At 46.3% G+C, this 19386-nt stretch overlaps 1 protein-coding gene across 1 annotated transcript in view; it reads right to left on the bottom strand.

Moving 5' to 3' along the window:
* Positions 1 to 19386, bottom strand: part of rell1 (RELT like 1) — a 68683-nt gene that overhangs the window by 17378 nt on the left and 31919 nt on the right. The window contains exons 2-4 of the mRNA XM_067988960.1: positions 16702 to 16932; positions 14308 to 14379; positions 550 to 595 (exon numbers count right to left, since the gene is read on the bottom strand). Of these exons, the coding sequence (XP_067845061.1) occupies positions 550 to 595; positions 14308 to 14379; positions 16702 to 16932 (349 nt within the window). The remainder of the gene's footprint in view (positions 1 to 549; positions 596 to 14307; positions 14380 to 16701; positions 16933 to 19386) is intronic.

The following is a 19386-nucleotide window of genomic DNA, read 5'->3' as shown; positions in this document are numbered from 1 at the left end:
CCAGAGGGTAATGATGCAGCAATCTCAAGGCCAACGTTGAAAAGAATAGGACACAACATAGCATCAAACGTTTCAGTAACACAATTATACAGATGGAATCAAACTCAATAGTCATTGAGATCAGGAGAAAGGTTTGCATAAATGGAGAATTTGCTGGCATCAGTTGGGCTGCTTCTTGGACAGCGACGTCACATCTGGTTGTGAACTACCGGATGACTATTGTACAGGCACACTATTATTGTTGGGGCGAGGTAACAAATGCCCCAGTGTCTTGTCCCTCCAACATCTTTACAAGCCAGATTATTGCTGCTACTAGACCAACTGTCCAGATTTCCAAGCTTTGAGAAGGAATTACTTTTGCTTTCTAAGATTTTCTCAAATTGACTAAGTATTTGAATTTACCACACCCAGCATCTGAGATACTATCTTTTCAACAACTTCAAAATTTGTAATACAATGCAATAATTTCTTAGTAATTGTATATAATTATTTCTCAAAAAACTGTGAAATTTTGAACAAGTTTTTAGCAAGCCTCAGAAGCAATCTTACCTTTCTAAACCGTGGTCTATCATAGCATGTAATGCTTCAGCATTAGCTGCAAAGGAAAAAGACATTTTAGTACCGAATTGAATAATGGATATTTGAAACTTAAAAATGCATTAACATTCAGACCCAATTACTTTTGATATTTGTTCCATTTAATCTACATTTTCTCTCAATCCAATTCATGCTGTGAAGTCTTATTATAAAGTGAACTTGGAAATTGAACAGATACCTAACAAATGAAAATTAGAACCAAGAATAAAGATTAACAAAGATAAAAAGAGGTATGATAATAATACATAGAACAGTAAATAGTAAAAACATTAAAAAGTGGTGGTTTATTTCAAATAATTTGTAACTAGCATTAGGAACTCAACTCTACAATACCGGCTCGAAAGCAAAATACCGCGGATGCTTGAAATCTGAAATAAAAACAGAAAATGCTGGAAATACTCAGCAAGTCAGGCAACATCTGTGGAGAAAGAAACAGAGTTAACATTTCAGGTCGATGACTCTTTGTCAGAACTTCCAGGTCTTGCTGAGTATTTCCAGCATTTTCTGTTTTTACTCTACATTACCGGCCTTGAGCTGGCAGCAAGAAAAAGTGTAATTATTCATTGGGGGTCTCCTAGCTCAAAACGCAGTTTGCGTGAATAAATTATGTTCTGTAGCACAGAAATACCAAAAAAATGAAAAATGCACTATAAACATTTATTGAATATTTTCTAATGCTAATCACTATGGAAAACAATTTCAGCTAATGTAATCATTTTAGGGAATTGGAGTCACTATCTGCAGTATGCATTGGGATGTTGTTTTCTCACCTGACAAGGAAAGTAAATGCATTATAGGGGGGGGGGGGGCGGTGGTGGTGAGGGACAGGGTGGAAAAACACTTCAATATGCCAAGTTCAAAAGTGCAATCTGGACCATTTCATTAACAATTAACTGAGTACACAGTAGAGTTAACTAGTAAGAATCACAATCACATCTTCATTCTTCAAATAGAAGCATTTTCACATATTGTGGGATTCTGGTCCTCTTCTGTTTGGTTCCCAGAGATCAAGCGTTGATCAAGCAAAAACATTATGCTATCTCTACCAGTGCCACTATGCTTCCACTCAACACAGACCAGCACGTTGCCTATGCATTAGTTCACAAGATAGTTACAGATTAGGAAGGCCATTCAACCCATCTAAATTAATCCATCCAGAGAGATCCTAGAGACCCTCACTGCAGCATCCAACTGTTTCTTGAATGCTTTCAGGATTTTCACTTCTACTACTCTTTTTGGAATTCTATTCCATACATTGATCACTCTGCAAACAATTTCCTGACATCAGTATTAACTTTACCTTTTGTTGCTTGAACCTGTGGTATCTTGTCCTACTCTCACAATTTAGTTTAAAGTACTGTTCTGGATATACCTTTTCTATTCGCTTACCTATCTTTTATACCTCTTAGATTACCAGACACTTCCTTTACGGGCTGAAAAGGCCAAGTTTCTCCGGTCTTTCCTCATAACTCAGACCTTTGACACTAAGGATCAGCCTCGAGGCTCTTCTCTGCACTGCCTCCAGTGCTTGAATGTCTTCCATGTGTCTCAGCAACTGGAAATATTCAAAGTGCAGTCTGACCACAGTGATGTACAGTTGTTTCATCATAACTTCCTCTGACTTATATTCCACAATTTTGACCTATGCTGCAACAACAAACTAGTCAGCATTCCTTCATCCCAGATAATTTAAACACTCAGCAGAGCCTGAGATCTGAATCCACAACGTTCTGAGGCAGAGATGAGAACACTGCAAACTGAGTCAATCTGACACTACAGGGCACTCCTGAAATGCAGTTTTAAAACCAGCTGACATGTCAACTCTACCAAATATATTGGCCCCAATATTATCAGGGAGGCGGGATGGCAGCAGAGGGGGGGATGCGACTGGGCACGCGGGTAAATTGAAGCCACTTACCGTGGCTTCCGGGTTTCCCGTCGTCAACCTGCGCAGCAGGCGGACTGCGCACCCACATCACAGGCTGTCAGCTGGAGGAGCCCTATTTAGAGGGGTAGTCCTCCAATGCTGTTCCTGGAGCAAACAACCAAAATCATACAATGGAGCAGACCAGGGGAAAGGCTGCTCCCAGATTTACCGATGTCTCACTCCAGGTCCTACTGGATGGCGTGAGGAGGAGGAGAAGAGATATTTTCTACCCGGCAGACGGGAGGAAGTGGCCTGCCTCTGCCACCAAGGAGGCCTGGCTCGAGGTGGCAACCAGCAGCAGCAACGTCTCCCGCACATGGATACAGTGCAGGAAGAGCTTCAATGACCTAACTAGATCAGCCAAAGTGAGTACACTTACTCATTCTCCTACACTCCATCTTCCACATCACTACCCCCACCCCACAACTCCTTATGCACTGCCAACACTACTCTATTACATCACTCCTCACACCCACTCAAACCTCATCCTCAACTTACCTGCACTTACTCACTTCCCCAGTACTCATCCCACCACTACCACTCAACCCAATCCTCATACAATGTCATGGCTCTGTTGCGTACATGCCCTAAGATGCATCTCTTTCAGTCAGCCTCACCCAAACCAATGCACTCAGTGGTTGGCCACGTCACCATCCCTCACTCACGTCTCTCTACTTTCTCCCCTATAGGAGAAGAGAGCCCAGAATACACGAAAGAGGGCGAAGACCGGAGGGAGGCCACAACATCTGGTCGTCCTCACAGACGTGGAGCAGGAGGCTCTGGAACTAAGCCACACCCTCGAGCGCCTGTCCAACGGGGACGCCGAGACTGCCACCCGACAAACGGCTGGTGACAGAACTTTAACATTCAGCGCTCACAATAGCAAATGATGTTAACATGCCTTGCCATCTTCAGCATCTCTACATCTGTCATCATGCTTTTTATTACCTTCTGTTCTCTTACGGGGCCTTCAGCGACCGCCATGACGGCGGAGGGCGATTCCTCAGAGGACCTGCTGGCCTGAGGGGGCACCGTCACATCTGAGCGAGCCAACCACCAGCGCAGATACACACCTCGGTGGGTCCCCATCCTCACTTAGTTGGGGTGCACATGGTGAGTCACCACACGTGAGCACGAGCAGACACTGGTGGCAGGGGCAGCTGTGGAGAGTCCGCGCGGTGGGAGCATTCTTCTCCAGGCTTTGCTCAGCTGGACACAGATGCTGAACTTTGGGGGCCATCCATGAAAAGGAGAATGATCGAGGGGCAGCAGCACATTTGCAAGGTGCTGGAACAAGTGCCATGCGCACTCTCCACAATCGCGCAGAGGATGGAAGAGTCCAACTCCTGCATGAGTTGAATGGTGGCACAGGTACAGGAGGGAATCTCTGAGACACTGTTGCAGGGACGTGAGGGCATCTTTGAGATAGTGTCGCGGGCAAGTGGGGGAATGTCTGCGATGGAGGGAGGGCTAGTCTCCATGGAGCTTCAAGCACGGCTCGCCAATGAGTCCACTGAGGCCCTGACAATGGCCCTTCAGACTCAGGGTGAGCAACATTCTGCTGCCTTAAATAGGCAGGCAGATACTCTAGCACTGGCCTTACAAGGCTTCACACATGTCCTCCAAACTGTCGTCCAGCAGAGTGGTAGGAGGCAGAAGTGGTGTGGGTCTGGCCCAGGGGAGGGAAGATGGCGAAAGGGGACATGGAAGTGGGGACGCCACCCAAAGCGCCCCACGTCTCACCGGTTGCCCGCCTCTCAACCAGTACCCGCAATGCTGCCTCCTCTCCAGGTGGCCGAGTCTGCCCCTGCACAGGTGCAGGTGGAGCAGTCTTTGGAGGGCCCTCACGGGCACCGAAACCCAGAGGGTGTAGGCCCAAAGCATCTCATCGGTCAGGGCATGAACAAAAGCAACCTGCCACTACCTCTGCTGCAGCCACAGGGGAGGCACCACGTAGGAGTACTCGTAAGCGTACAGCGAAAATTTTGTGAGCACAAACGGGATGCACAAGGGTGTTTGACGGTTTCTCATGTTTTGTTTTGTTTATATTTGATTTTTGTTAATGGCACATTAAATATTATTACTGTCACCACTACTGCCACATCCTGGCCATTCTTGACTGGCTTGTGTAATAAGTCCCTTTCATGGGGTTCACCATGATGCCACCCATTGGGTCACCCTACAGTGGGTGTATGTGTAGTTGCACAACTATTTTGTGCAGGGAGCGGGGGGCTGGTGAGGACTGGACTCTTCACATTGTCTGATGTTAGGAGAACCATTCACATATCAGTGACTCCCTGACCTCATGAGCAGCCAGGTAAGCCGCTGTTCTGCACATGGGTTGCTCTCCTCCTTCTCAATATGGGTGGCAGATATGGATGGGGCCTCCTCCAGCGGCACACCTCTCTGTTGTGCCCTGCACAACAAACGACTATAATGCATCCCACTACGCCCAGTGCGTATTGAAGCGCTCTCCCAGGACGATCAAGGCACCTGAAGCGCGTCTTGAGCAGCCCTAGAGCATGCTCAATTGTAGACCTGGTAGCGATGTGGCTGTCGTTATATCGATGCTGTTGCTTGGTGGTGGTGTTCCTCAGAGGTGTCATGAGCCACGTGTGCAGGGGGTATCTCTTGTCCCCGAAGAGCCAGCCCATGCGGGTGTTCGGTGTGTGGAAGAGGGGTGAGATGTTGGACTCCCGGAGGATGAAGGAATCGTGGCAACTGCCAGGGTATTTGGCGCACACGTGAAGGAATCTCTTGCGGTGGTCACAGATGAGCTGAGTGTTGATGGAGTGATAGCCCTTCCTGTTGATGAACAGTCCTGGCTCGTGTAGAGGTGCTCGTAATGCTACATGGGAGCAATCGATTACATCCTGCAGCCACAGCGTGAAATCCCATTGCCCTCTCCGTCTGGCTGAGGTCATCCATGGGGAAGTTGACACAGTGCAAAGCCCTGTGAAACAAGCCGTCGGTGACCTGCCTTATGCACTTGTGTGCAGATGACAGAGACCCCGGCGATGTCCCCGGTGGCACCCTGGAACGATCCAGAGGCGAAGAAGTTGAGGGCAGTGGTGACTTTGACAGCGACAGGTAAGAAGATGCTGCTCAGGCCAGCCGGGAGCATCTCGGCACAAGGGAGGCTGCAGATGTCCGCGACTACCTGGCGACTGACTCTGAGCCTCTGTACGCACTGCTCCTCAGAGGTCCAAGAAGCTGAACCTCAGTCTATAGACCCTGTGGCGAGGGTAGTGCCTCCTGCGATGTCGCTCTCTCTGTGTTGCCCCCCCTGCTGTTGTGCAGGTGCCTGTGGCGCAGCACTGTGTTGTGGAGCTCCATGTGGCTGAGGTGGACGGTGTGCCTAGCAAGGCTAGTGATGTTGCTCGTCCTCGGATGAAGTGATGAATACAGCTACGGCGCCCCCATCCTGACGGTGTGAGTTTGAGGGGGTCCGCAAAGTAGGTAAATGTGTTTGCATAGCAGAGTTTAGGGTACAAATTAAGAATTTTGAGTGGAAAGACAAAGGTTTTGCAGCCAAAACTTTGTCTGAAGTGACAGAGTGCCCTGCTGCAATATATGAGGTTTTCCCCCCTACCTGTCAAATAATCCTTTGCATCTCCCACTGGCTGCTGGCTGAAACACGTCTGCACCAACAGGCACAGGAAACACGCTGAGGATCTTTCAAAATTGCACCCCTGCCAAAATCTCGGCTCAATGAGGTCTGTCAAGTACCTCAACTATCTACCTAACTAAGTAAAGCAGCATCTCGCAGGCTTTAATTGCTGGTGGGAGTCCCGCATTCGGGAGCTGCGCGCACACCCGAACGCATCACTGGGGGACCTGGAAGTCAGCAGGTTGGAGCGGGGCTCCGAACCAGCTCCAGGATTCTGCCATTTTAGGAGACCCCCCCACCCCCAACGCACCCGCTCGGCCATCCAAAAATCGGCCCCATTATGTTGTACAACAACCAGGTCCAATGATCAATAGAATCTTAGAATTTTACAGCACAGATGGAGGCCACATGGCCCATTGGACCTATGCTAGCTCTCAGAGCACTTACGCCTACTCCCTTGCCTTTTCCCCAGACCTTTTTCCTTTAGGGAACTCACAAGGATTATCACTGGTTCATCCAAGGTTTTTGCACCGAATGAAAAGCAGCAGTCAAGATTGCTCTGTACATTTAATATAAAATGCCAGCATTCAAATAAGTAAACCAACATTCCAATTATAACTGATGCGGCAGGATATAAAACAAGACAATTTCTTATCTCCCAAATAAAATCGAAATACGACCTTAACGAGCATTCCTGTCGAGTCTCAAGGACCACTCATTTGGAACGCGAAATAAAAACAAGATGGATCCAAAAGAGTTTGGAATTCATAGTTTTTGTTTTGACTTGCAAAATCAAATCAATAAAAGTTTAAAGCGTTAAAAACTTGAAATCACATTTACATTGGCTCAAATGGGGAAAACTAACACCAAATTAGGACACCTGTTTAGTAATCAACAAGGGCCTGTCTTTCTTTTTAAATTGTCCTCCATATGTTTTCTTTCACCCTCCTCTCGACCACCCACCCCTTCCTCATTGCACTACTTTTTCCACTCAAACTCCAATACCAATTTTCAACCTCCAACACCCTAAGCTTTTACCATCCCTTCATTCAACCCAAACTCTCATTTTACCACCCATTTGGCACTCCCATCCCATTTCCCACTACTGTCATCTCAGTCTCATTCTTTCCCCCTCCTTCATCCCCTAACATTTTGTACCTCCCCACTATTCAACCCAAACAACCCAATCTGCCTTCTCCACCCATCACATATCCAACTTCACACAAACTCCAAAACGACCCTATCCTCTTTGAAAATAAATCTTTCGATTATACACTATGCCCAACTTTCTGCCCCATGGCACACCCACAGTCAGACGTTGATCAATATGAACAACCTTTGCCCCACACAGACCAAGCTACTGGTCAATGCTCCTAATATCTCCTTCGGCTCACTATCTATGTTTATCTGATTACTCCTCTGTGAAGTGTCTTGGAACATTTTTCAACCTTAAAAGGTGCTATATAATTTTACATTGTTGTTGAATATTTACATCCCCAGATGCAAAGCATAGGAAATAGGGTTGAAAACCTGTGATGCTGGCTCTCCTGTACCTTCATGTTGCCCTGGTATTTACAGATGGAGGGGGTGGGAAGCTCATTGCCTGTACCAACAATAGGCACAGATCAGAGACAGTCACTTATGTGAGGTAGGAGAGCATCCTGCCACACTTCCCAGTGCCTTCACCAACCATTTTAAGTGATTCCCAAGAAAATTGGGTCCAAGGCCCTTTGTTCAACCGCTTTCCAATTGGTGGATGAGAGAGGGGCAGGCAGTGGCCCGAATGTCCCTTTTTTCCCCCCAATAACAGGACGATCAGCCAAGGCTCAGCTGGAGACATCCTGGCTGCTGTTTTTGGATAGCAGCCAGAAGGCCCTGGCCACAAGTCCATTACTACTGCTGGAAGCCGCTCCCCGAATTCCAGGCACTAGGTCCTGCCACAAATATAGACAAGTTCAGGTCATTGCAAGTAAATCGCACTTGGGGTCTGCTCTGCCAGTCTAGTGCCTAGGTGCAAGGTCCAATAGGAAAATCAGCTCCAATATGTTCTCCATTACACCTTATCTTTTTTTTTAAAAATTAATTCTCGAGATATGGGGGTCGTTGGCAAGGTCGACATTTATTGCCCATTCTTAGTTGCCCTTGAGAAAGTGGTGCTGAAGCACCTTCTTGAACCACTGCAGTTCATGTGAAGGTGCTCCCACAATGTTGTTAAGTAGTCCCAGGATTTTGACCTAACAACAATAAAGGAACTGCAATATATGCCCAAATCGGGATGGTGTGTGACTTGGAGGGGAACTTGGAGGTGATGGTGTTCCCATGAACCTGCTACCCGTGAACTTCTTTCTAGGTGGTGGAGGTCGCTGGTTTAGGAGGTGCTATCAAAGAAGCCTTGGTGAGTTGCTGCAGTGCATCCTGTCGATAGCATACACTGCAGCCATGGTTTGCCGGTGGAGGAGGGAGTTGATGTTATGGTGGTCAAATGGGGTGCCGATCAAGTGGACTGCTTTGTCCTGGATGGTGTCGAGCTTTGAGTATTGTTGCAGCTGCACTCCTGATTTGCGCCTTGTCGTTGATGGGAAGGCTTTGGGGAATCAGGTGGTGAGCCACTCGCCGCAGAATACCCAGCCTCTGACCTGCTCTGGTAGCCACAGACCTAGCTTTCAAGAGAACAGCGTCCACGACACCACACAACACTGCCACGGTAACCTCTGCAAGACATGCCAGATCATCGACACAGATACCACCATCACACGAGAGGACACCACCCACCAGGTGCATGGTTCATACTCCTGTGACTCGGCCGACGTAGTCTACCTCATACGTTGCAGGAAAGGATGCCCCAGAGCATGGTACATTGGCGAGACCATGCAGACGCTGCGACAACGGATGAACGGACACCGCGCAACAATCGCCAAACAGGAGGGTTCCCTCCCAGTCGGGGAACACTTCAGCAGTCATGGACATTCATCCACCGACCTTCGGGTAAGCGTACTCCAAGGCGGCCTTCGAGACACACGACAACGCAAAATCGTCGAGCAGAAATTGATAGCCAAGTTCCGCACCCATGAGGACGGCCTCAACCGGGATCTTGGGTTCATGTCACGCTACACGTTACCCCACCAGCGAACAAATGTTATCTGTTTTTAATATAATGGGTCATTTGCTGGCTTTCTCTGCCTTCCGGATGTTTCTGCCTCTCTCTGTTTTTTTTCCTGTTTGTTTTTTTGTTGAATGTGTATTCGGGGGTTCTGCAGGTGACACCTCTCTGTCTGAACATGGTGATTGCCTTGGCAACGGGCAGTTGCAGGGGAATTCTGTAAACACCATGTATTGTTCTATATGTATAAATGCGTAGGCTTCGAGGAGCTCCTGAACATTTACCTGAGGAAGGAGGAAGCCTCCGAAAGCTTGTGAATTTAAAATAAAATTGCTGGACTATAACTTGGTGTTGTAAAATTGTTTACAATCATCTTACCTGCACCTACTCACCTCGCCAGTACTCATCCCGCCACTACCACTCAACCCAATCCTCATACAATCTCGTGGCTCTGTCTCATACTCACCCTCTCATGCATCTCTTTCACGGTCAGCCTCACTCAACCTGCCACTACCTGTGCTGCAGCCACAGGGCATGCATCACATATGTGCAGTAGGAAGCGTAAGGCAAACGTGTCATGAGCATGAAGGGGATGCACAAGGGTGTTTGAGGGTTTGTCATGGTTTGTACTTATATTTAATTTCTGATCAACTCACATTACATATTATATTGGCACCACTACTGCCATGTCTTTGCAAATCTTATCTGGTTTGTGCAATAATGCCCTTTCCTGAGGATCACAATGAAGACCAACAACTGATGCCACCCATTGTGTCACTGCAGAGTGGGTGTAGGTGTACTTGCAGGGATCTTTTGTGCAGACGACTGAGAGAGGTCGGCAATGTCCCTTGTGGCACCCTGGAAGGATGCGGGAAAGAAGTTGTTGAGGGCAGTGGTGACTTTGACAGCGACAGGTAAGAAGATGGTGCTCGGGCCAGCCGGGAGCAGCTCGGCACGAAGGAGGCTGCAGATGTCCACGACTACATGTCGAGTGACTCTGAGCCTCCGTGTGCACTGCTGCTCAGAGAGGTCCAGGAAGCTGAGGCTCGGTCTGTGGACCCTGTGGCGAGGGTAGTGCCCTCTGTGATGCATCTCTCTCTGCGGATGCCCTCCCTCCTGCTGTGCAGGTGGATGTATCACAGCACTGTATTGTGGAGCTCCACGTGTCAGAGGTGGACGGCTTGGCTGGCGAGGCTGGTGATGCTGTTCGCCCTCCGAGGAGATCATGACTGCAGCTACGGCGGCCCCCATCCGGAAGATGCACATCTGAGGGGGTCCGCAAGGTAGGTACATGTGTCTGGACACCGGGGTAAGTGTGCAAGTTGGTGAGTATTGTTAGGAGGAGGGTGGTGGAGGCCAAACTTTGTCCAAAGTGACAGCGTGGCCTCCTGCAATGAGGGGTCGCCCCCCCCCCACCTGTCAAATGGACCTTTGCAGCTGCCACAGGCTGATGGCTGCAACACGTCCATTTCAACTGGGAGTGTTTCCCCCAGTACGGGAAACAGTCCTAGTTGTTTGCAAAATCCCACACCTCCTAAAATATCATGTTAATCAGGTCTCTAAATGACCTGAAATACCTAAATAAATACCTTAAGTGGCACCCCGCCGTCAGTGGGGAACCCGGAACCAGGAATCCCTGATTTTCGTAGCCCCCCTCCCCCAGGAACGCACCCGATCGCGGGTGCTAAAATCGAGCCCATTATGTGCAAATATCCAAACACAAAATTAGAGCCTAAACATATTAACTACTCCCACAATACCTTTATAAGCCTGTTAAAATCATAGAATTATAGAAAGTTACGGCACAGAAGGAGGCCATTCGGCCCATCGTGTCTATGGCGGCGGAAAGAGAGCTATTCAGCTTAATCCCACTTTCCAGCACTTGGTCCGTAGCCCTGTCGGTTACAGCACTTCAAGTTTCTGCCTCTACCAACCTTTCAGACAGTGAGTTTGAGAGCCCCCACCACCCTCTGGGTGAAAAAATTTATCCTCAGCTCCCATCAAATCCTTCCACCAATCACTTTAAATCTATGCCCCCTCTACTAAGGGAAATAGGTCCTTCATATCCACTCTATCTAGGCCCCTCATAATTTTATATATCTCAATTAAATCTCCCCTCAGCGTCCTTTGCGCCAAAGAAAACAACCCCAACCTATCCAATCTTTTCTCATAGCTAAACTCCAGCCCTGGCAACATCCTCGTAAATCTCCTCTGTAACCTCTCTAATACAATCACATCTTTCCTTTAATGTGGTGACCAGAACTGTACGCAGTACTCAAGCTGTGGCCTAACTAGTGTTTTATACAGTTCTAGCATAACTTTCCTGCTCTTATATTCTATGCCTCAGCTAATAAAGGAAAGTATCCCGTATGCCTTCTTAACCATCTTATCTACCTGTCCTGCTACCTTCAGGCATTACCTCACACTTCTCCGGATTGAATGTCATTTGGCACTTTCTGCCCACCTGACTGGTCCATTGATATCTGCCTGCAGTCTACGGCTTTCCTCCTCACTATTAACCACACGGCCAATTTTTGTATCATCTGCAAACTTCTTAATCATGCCCCCCACATTCAAGTCCAAATCATTAATACATATCACAAAAAGCAAGGGACCAAATACTGAGCCCTTCGGAACCAGCTGGAAGCAGCCATCCGGTCACAAAAATACCCGTTATTATCCTTTGCTTGTGCTACTGAGCCAATTTTGGATCCAACTTGCCACTCTCTCTTGGATCCCATGGGCTTTTACTTTTTTGGCCAGTCTGCCATGTGGGACCTTGTCAAAAGCCTTGCTAAAATCCATATACACTACATCAAACGCATCCCCTCATCGACCCTCCTTGTTACCTCCTCAAAAAATTATCAAGTTAGTCAGACATGACCTTCCCTGAACAAATCCACGCTGACTGTCCTTGATTAACCCATGCCTTTCTTAATGACAATTCATGCTGTCCCTCAGAATTGATTCCAATAATTCCCCAACCACCAAGGTTAGACCGACTGCCCTACAATTACTCGGTCTATCCCTTTCTCCCTTTTTAAACAACAGTACAACGTTAGCAGTCCTCCAATCCTCCGGCACCACGCCTGTAGCCAGGGAGGATTGGAAAATGATGGGCAGAGCCTCCGCTATTTCCTCCCTTGCTTCTCTTAACAGCCTGGGATACATTTCATCCGGGCCTGGCAATTTATCTACTTTCAAAGATGCTAAACCCCTTAATACTTCCTCTCTCACTATGTTTATCCCATCCAAAATTTAACATTCCTCCTCTATAATCTCTGCATTGTCCCCCTCTTTTGTGAATACTTTGCAAAGTATTCATTAAGAACCATACCCACATCCTCCACCTCCACACATCGGTTACCTTTTTGGTTGCGCCATTCAATTAGATCATGGTTGATCTGTATCTTAATTTCATCCGCCTTGGTTTCGTAACCTTTAATAGCCTTGTCTAACAAAAATCTATCAATCTCAGTTTTGAAATTTACAACTGACCTAGCCTAAACAGCTTTTTGGGGTGAGAGTTCCAGATTTCCACTATCCTTTGTGTGAAGAAGTGTTTTCTGACATTACCACTGAACGGCACCCAATTCCTGCAAGTATCACACATACTTTCTTTGACACTTTTCCACCATAGAGGCCTGTACATACATGCTTGACCTTACCTATACTGACCTTTCCTACAATATACTTATCTACCATCAAGTCATCCCTGCTGATTTTCCAAAAGCAGGCGGTGCTATTCTCCAGAGTAGCATCCACATCAGGCCTAATTAATCTGGGCCAATCACCCAACAGTTTCCCATGCTACCCTTCCATGCTTCTCCTGCTAACATGATTCTTCCTCTCCCTCCCCAGTCCCCAAGTTAGTATCTTCCTCCTTCACCAATTTAATCGACCATTCCAATCTTTTCCTCCCAGCCCCGCAGTGCAAAGGCTGTGACCGCCTAAACAATTTACACCAATTCCTGGTCATGGCTGGAAACTGTTTTTCTACCCGTGGGAACAGGCTCACTCAAGTTTTTCACCTGCTATGAGCTGGGAAAACCTCTATTAAAGCACAAACAGCATTAGTACTGTAATTGTAAAGTAAATAGTCACAAATTGTGTCTGACTTCCCCAGCTCAGCCAACCTTTGGGAGGAGATTTAATAAAGGCTTAGTATCTTCATTCTCCTCTGCCCCATTTCCCTCCTGGTCCCACCCCACCCTCAAGCACCCACGCTTCTCTTTCACCCTCACCAACAAGTGCTTCCCCCCTCCTCGCTTCCTCCTACTGCCTCTCACTGCTCCTGCCATCGCTCACCAGAAATTCCCTAAAAGTGGTTTCCATGAGGACTTTTAAAATAATTTATCACTGGAGGGGGCGGAACATACAAACAGCAAGTCCTGGCAAGCTCTGAATGGTCGGTCTTACTACAGGTTACAAAAAAAATCCAGAAGTTGTATGCACAGGTATGCTGGGAGCTGTGCGCCACTATGTTGAGTTTCTTCAGTTTACAGTGACGGGTCTGGGAACCTGCATGAACTCAAGGCTCAGGCTTTTCACATAGTCACAAGCCATTGATCATTAGAGGCCTGCTAAACACAGAAAATGCTATTGTATAGGTAAATTTAACAATTTGCTTGTAAATGTTCTAATTTGTTTGCAAATATGTTATAAAAAAAAAACTTATTCCTAGCAGTAAGTGCTCAGCTTCGTGGAGAAACCAAGAATTTTCAAAAAATATTTTGAACAATTTGGTTGGTTAGCCTTGTCTTATTAATTGCTGACCGATAATTTTTGATGAATTTTTTGAACTTTTTGATTGCTACATGTTAATTGGTATACACCCTATTTCTTCCAATGAAACTTGAGGTGCAGGTGTAAATGCAAAAATTTGCATATAAAAATGTGTTAAGTCCAAACTGTGACAAAAAATGTGCTAGATGTTGTTTCTTTATCCAGATTATTAATTTGGTCAGTTAAAAAAGAACTATATTACAGCACTTAATATCCTTTTCTTGCTGGAATTTCAGCATAAAGATTAAAAGCATGCCAATAAATTGTAGTTTTATAATTAAGACTTACCTGGATTTTTCATAATATAGTGCACCATTTGTCCAACTGTATCGGCATTGCACTCACTAGTGTCATGGAAATCTAAGAAATAAAATACAGAAAGCAAAGCTGAGTATAGTAAAATACCATCAACACCAGAGTAGGGCATCACAAATATAATAATCCCTTTGGTCAGCAGTATAGAGACTTTTGTAGCAAATCTGACAATAGGTTAACTTCACCAAATTATTTTAACTCCCCTACAAACTTGTATGATGTGTCTGATGAACAATGTTCATCCTAGAGATGGATTCTGTATTTTTGCAATCTCTTTTCTAAAACTTGTTCTACAGTCCTGTGTGCCAATTTCTCCTTCCACCTTCCGTAATCTAGCTTGAGTTACATCAAGACTACAGCACAGAAACAGGCCATTAGGCCCAACTAGTCTATTCTGGCATTTATACTCCACATGAGCCTTCCTCCCTCCCAACTTCATCTAACCCTATCAGCATACCCTTCTATTCCTTTTATCCTCATGTGCTTATCTAGTTTCCCCTAGTTGGATCTTAAACCGAACCATATTGTGGTCACTATTCCCAAGGTACTCACCCATATATTTGATCTATTTCATTATTTACAACCACATCTAGCAAAAGCCTCTGTCCTTGCAGGCCTATTAATATACTACTTTAGGAATTCTATTCCCTTTTCTCCATTTCTGCACTATTTGTCCAATTTTAAGTGGACAATTAAAATCTTCCAGAACAATAATTGTTATTCCTACTCATCTTTCGAATCTATCTGCAGATTTTGTCTTTCATTTCCTTCCCACAATTTGGAGGTCTGTACTAATCTCTAAATATTAAATTCAGGTCCATTACTCCTAACCATCTGGGAAGTTCCTGTGACCAGAAAATAAAATTGCACATTACAACTTCCAAATATTTCCACACAAAGGAGTTTATCTGTTGCTCCAATACTGTTGAAATCACTCCGAAAGGGGCAGTTTCCATAGCAGAGTTAGCTTTAAGTCCCAGAGTCACGGTCTTATCATAGAATCATAGAATGGTTACCGCACAGAAGGAGGCCATTCGGCCCATCCAGCCTATGCCGGATGTTTGTAAGAGCCCGAAGGGCCGAACACCCACTCTTGCTCCTATTTTCTATGTTTTTATGTTTCGCTTAGTCTGATCCCACCTAATACTGTGCTATTTCTTATTCTAGTGCTATCTGTCTCTCCCAATCCTTTATGTACCTTGTTTCTCCTTTCTAATGCTGCATCCTGGTGCCCATCCCCAGCCAAATTAATTTAAACCCTCCCCCACAGCACTAGTGAACCTCCCCACGAGGACATTGGTCCCAGCTCTGTTGAGCTGCAACCCGTCCATCTTGAACAGATCCCTCCTGCCCCAGAACTGGTCCCAATGCCCCAAGAAGATGAAGCCCTCCCTCTTGCACCATGTCTCTAGCCATGCATTAACCTATCTTATCTTCCTATTTCAGTACTCACTAGCATGTAGCACTGGGAGTAACCCAGAGATATGAAAGTCCTGTTTATTAACCTACTTTTTTAACCTACCTATGAAATTCCTGCTTTTTAACTTCCTCTCTAGCTCCTGAAACTCTGACCACAGGACCTCATCCCTTTTCTTTCTTATGTCATTGGTACCCACGTGGACCGTGACTTCTGGCTGTTCCCCTTCTCCCCACAGAATATTCTGCACCCTCTCCGTGATGTTCTTTACCCTGGCACCAGGGAGGCAACACATCATGCAGGACTCACATTGGCGATCACAGAAATGCCTGTCTGTCCCCCTAACTATCAAATCCCCTATGACTACTGCATTTCTACATTTTACTGTGTCCCCCTGTGCAGTCCTTTGCCCCATGGTGCCATGCTCAGGACTGCACTCTTTCGCGGTGTCGTCACCCTCACTGGTATTCAATGCTGAATATCAGTTTGAGAGCGTCACGTACCCTGAAGATTCCTGCACTGCCTGTCTCTTCCTACCCTTCCGGGTGGCCACTCTTGAACTCTCTGTGACTGTGGGGTGACCACGTGCTGGAACACACAATCCAGGAAACCTTCAGCCTCCCTTATGCTCTGCAGTGACTCCAGCTGTCCCTCAAGCTCAGAAACCCTCAGCTTCAGCTCGAGCAGCTGGAGGCATTTCCTGAACTTGTGACCCTCCAGGTCCCATGAAGCGTCCTGAAGTTCCCACATGGCACAGGCATTGTCTTCAAGTTCCTATCTATACATGATGGTTGGATGAACAAGAAATCATTTTTACTTCTGATGTAGAAAATTCAGTATTATCTGAAAATGGCTGTCCATTAATCATCGATACATTTCACATTATTGAATTATTCTATAAAAATCCCACTAGTTGCAGTTGTCACAATATTAATTTTTGTTACTCTTACCTATCTGCTCCTCAGCATCCTTCTCTTCACATTCTGACTCACTGTCCGTTGTGCATCGATAGCCTTTTTTTGTCAGAATATGGCAAACCAAGATTCCCAAAAGTCCTGTGAGAAAGAAGACAGGTACCAATACAAATGCGACGTATGCTGGATGCCCATCATCTGTCTTAGTTTGGTTCTGCCCTTCTCCGAAGGCTTGGCTTGCCAAAGGATCAGGAAAAGGCAAAGTCCCTATGAAAACAAGCAAAGGTAAAATCAAGTATCTCATTAAAATGCCAAATATTTAATGTAATTTTATTGTTTGGTATTCTTCCTCTTTTTTGGCCTAATTCCTTCTCTTCTACTACTGCTTTTTTGAAGGTCTGGACTGGGTATGGCTCCATAGGTGCCTAGTGCTCTTCAGTAACTCACCCAAGTGACCATTCCTCATTCACGAATATAGACAACCAGTGATCGCAGGCTGTTCGGCCACTGGTAGGGGAGAAGGAAGGAATAGGAGGTAGAGAAGAAAATGCAACCAAGGATCATGCTGTTCTCACTTAACGCCGCACACACTCTTCCAGTTGGGGGTCACTGGATAGCAATCAAGAGTGGGATTACTACTTAACAACAGCAGTAGGCAATTCAGCCCCTCAAGTCTGTTCCACCATTCAACTAGATCATGACTGATCTGTACCTCAATCTCATTTAACCACCTCTGCTCCATATATCTTAAAATACTTACCCAACAAAAATCTATCAATATCAGTCTTGAAAGCTCCAATTGACCCAGCATCCACAGCCTTTTGATGGTGGGGGGAGGGGGGGGGAGAATGAAAGAGAGAGAGTTCCAGATTTCTACTACTCTTTGTGAAGAAGTACTTCTTGATTTCACTCCTGAATGGTCAGGCTCCAATTTTAAGATTGTGCCCCCTTGTTCTGGATTCCCCCAGCTGAGGAAATAGTTTCTCTTTAACTACCCTATTGAATCCTTTTATCATTTTGAACACCTTGATTAGATAACCCCTCAATTTTCTGTACTTAACAGAATACAAGCCAAATGCAACCTGTCCTCGTAATTTAAGGTCCGGTACCATTCTGGTGAATTTGAATCTGCGCTGCGTCCCCTAAAAGGCCAATATATCCTTCCTGAGGTACGGTGCCCCAAACTGAACACAGTACCTAAATCTCTTTGCTTCTCCACAGTTCCTAGTATCTCACCATTTAGAAATACTCCAATGTGTCTTTCTTGGACCACACACTTCCCCACATTGAATTCCATTTGCCATAGTTTTTTCCACTCACTTAATCTGTCTATGTCACTTTGCAACTTCCTGCTCCCATCTGCACTGCTCACCGTGCCTCCCAACTTAGTATCAACAAACTCTTGATATACAGCTCTCCATTCCTTCATCTCAGCCATTGATAAATATGTTGAAAAGCTGAGGCTCCAGTATAGATCCCTGGGGAACACCACTTGTCACATCCTGCCAAGCACAGTACGTACCCTTTATCCCTACTCTCTTTCCTACCTGCCAAGCAATTTCATGCACTTTCATTTTTGCTAATAATCTCTTGTGTGGAACCTTATCAGTTGTCTGCTAGACATCCATATAGATAACATCCACAAACACTCCCTTATCCACCATGTTAACTACCTCCTCAAAAAATTCAACTAAATTGGTCAGACATGACTTATCTATGCAGACTCTCTCTGATCAGCTCAAACTTGTCCACATGCTCAGTCATTCTGTCATTAATCACAGATTTTACAGCATACAGGCCAACTGATGCACCACTACCACCATGCCATCCCCTCCAGCTGATATCGACTGGTGGCACAGAACAAGGTTCGAACCTGATACCAGTTTTTATGGCATACCTACTCACCGCATTAATCAGTGGAGTCATGGGCGAGGTGGGACCTTTTTGATATAATGGATCTCATTAATCCTTGTAGCATTTGTTAAAGGCAAGTCATGTTTGACAAATTTAATAGGGTTTTTTTATTATGTTATTGTTTGCATAAAGGGATAGTGTTTGATATAATGGGCTCGATTTTACCGGCGGGTTTCCTGTGCGTTTCCAGCGGGGGGGCCCCGAAAATCCCGATATCCAGGCACGTGACCGGATCACGCCACGATCCCGCCCACTTCCGGGTTCCCCGATGACGTGCAGGGGTGCGTGCGTTGCCCCCGCTGGTGGGAATCCCGCAGGCAATTAAAGCCAGCGGGATGCCACTTGAGTGTATTTATTTCGCTTGTTCAGGTCATTAACTGACCTGATTAAGGGACTGTGTGTGATTTTGGAGAAACATGGGACTGTTTCACACACTGGGGGAAACGGTCCTAGTTGAACTGGACGTGTTGCAGCCGTCAGCCTGTGGCAGCTGCAAAGGTCCATTTGACAAGTGTGGGGGCGGGGGGGAGACCCTCACCCATTGCAGGAGGCCGCTCTGTCACTTGGGACAAAGTGTGGCCTCCACCACCCCTCTCCTGACGGTCAAAGTCACCAACCTGCACACTTACCCCGGGGTCCGGAGACATGTGCCTACCTTGCGGACCCCCTCAGATGTACATATTGCGGATGGGGGCCGTTGTAGCTGCAGTCATGACCCCCTCGGAGGGCGAACAGCATCACCAGCCTCGCCATCCACGCCGTCCACCTCTGACACGTGGAGCTCCACAACAGAGTGCTGTGACACAT

The sequence above is a fragment of the Heptranchias perlo genome, chromosome 1, assembly GCF_035084215.1.
Source record: "Heptranchias perlo isolate sHepPer1 chromosome 1, sHepPer1.hap1, whole genome shotgun sequence".
NCBI lineage: Eukaryota > Metazoa > Chordata > Chondrichthyes > Hexanchiformes > Hexanchidae > Heptranchias > Heptranchias perlo.
The sequence above is the reverse complement of the archived record's forward strand: the minus strand, read 5'-3'. Positions and strand labels throughout refer to the sequence as shown.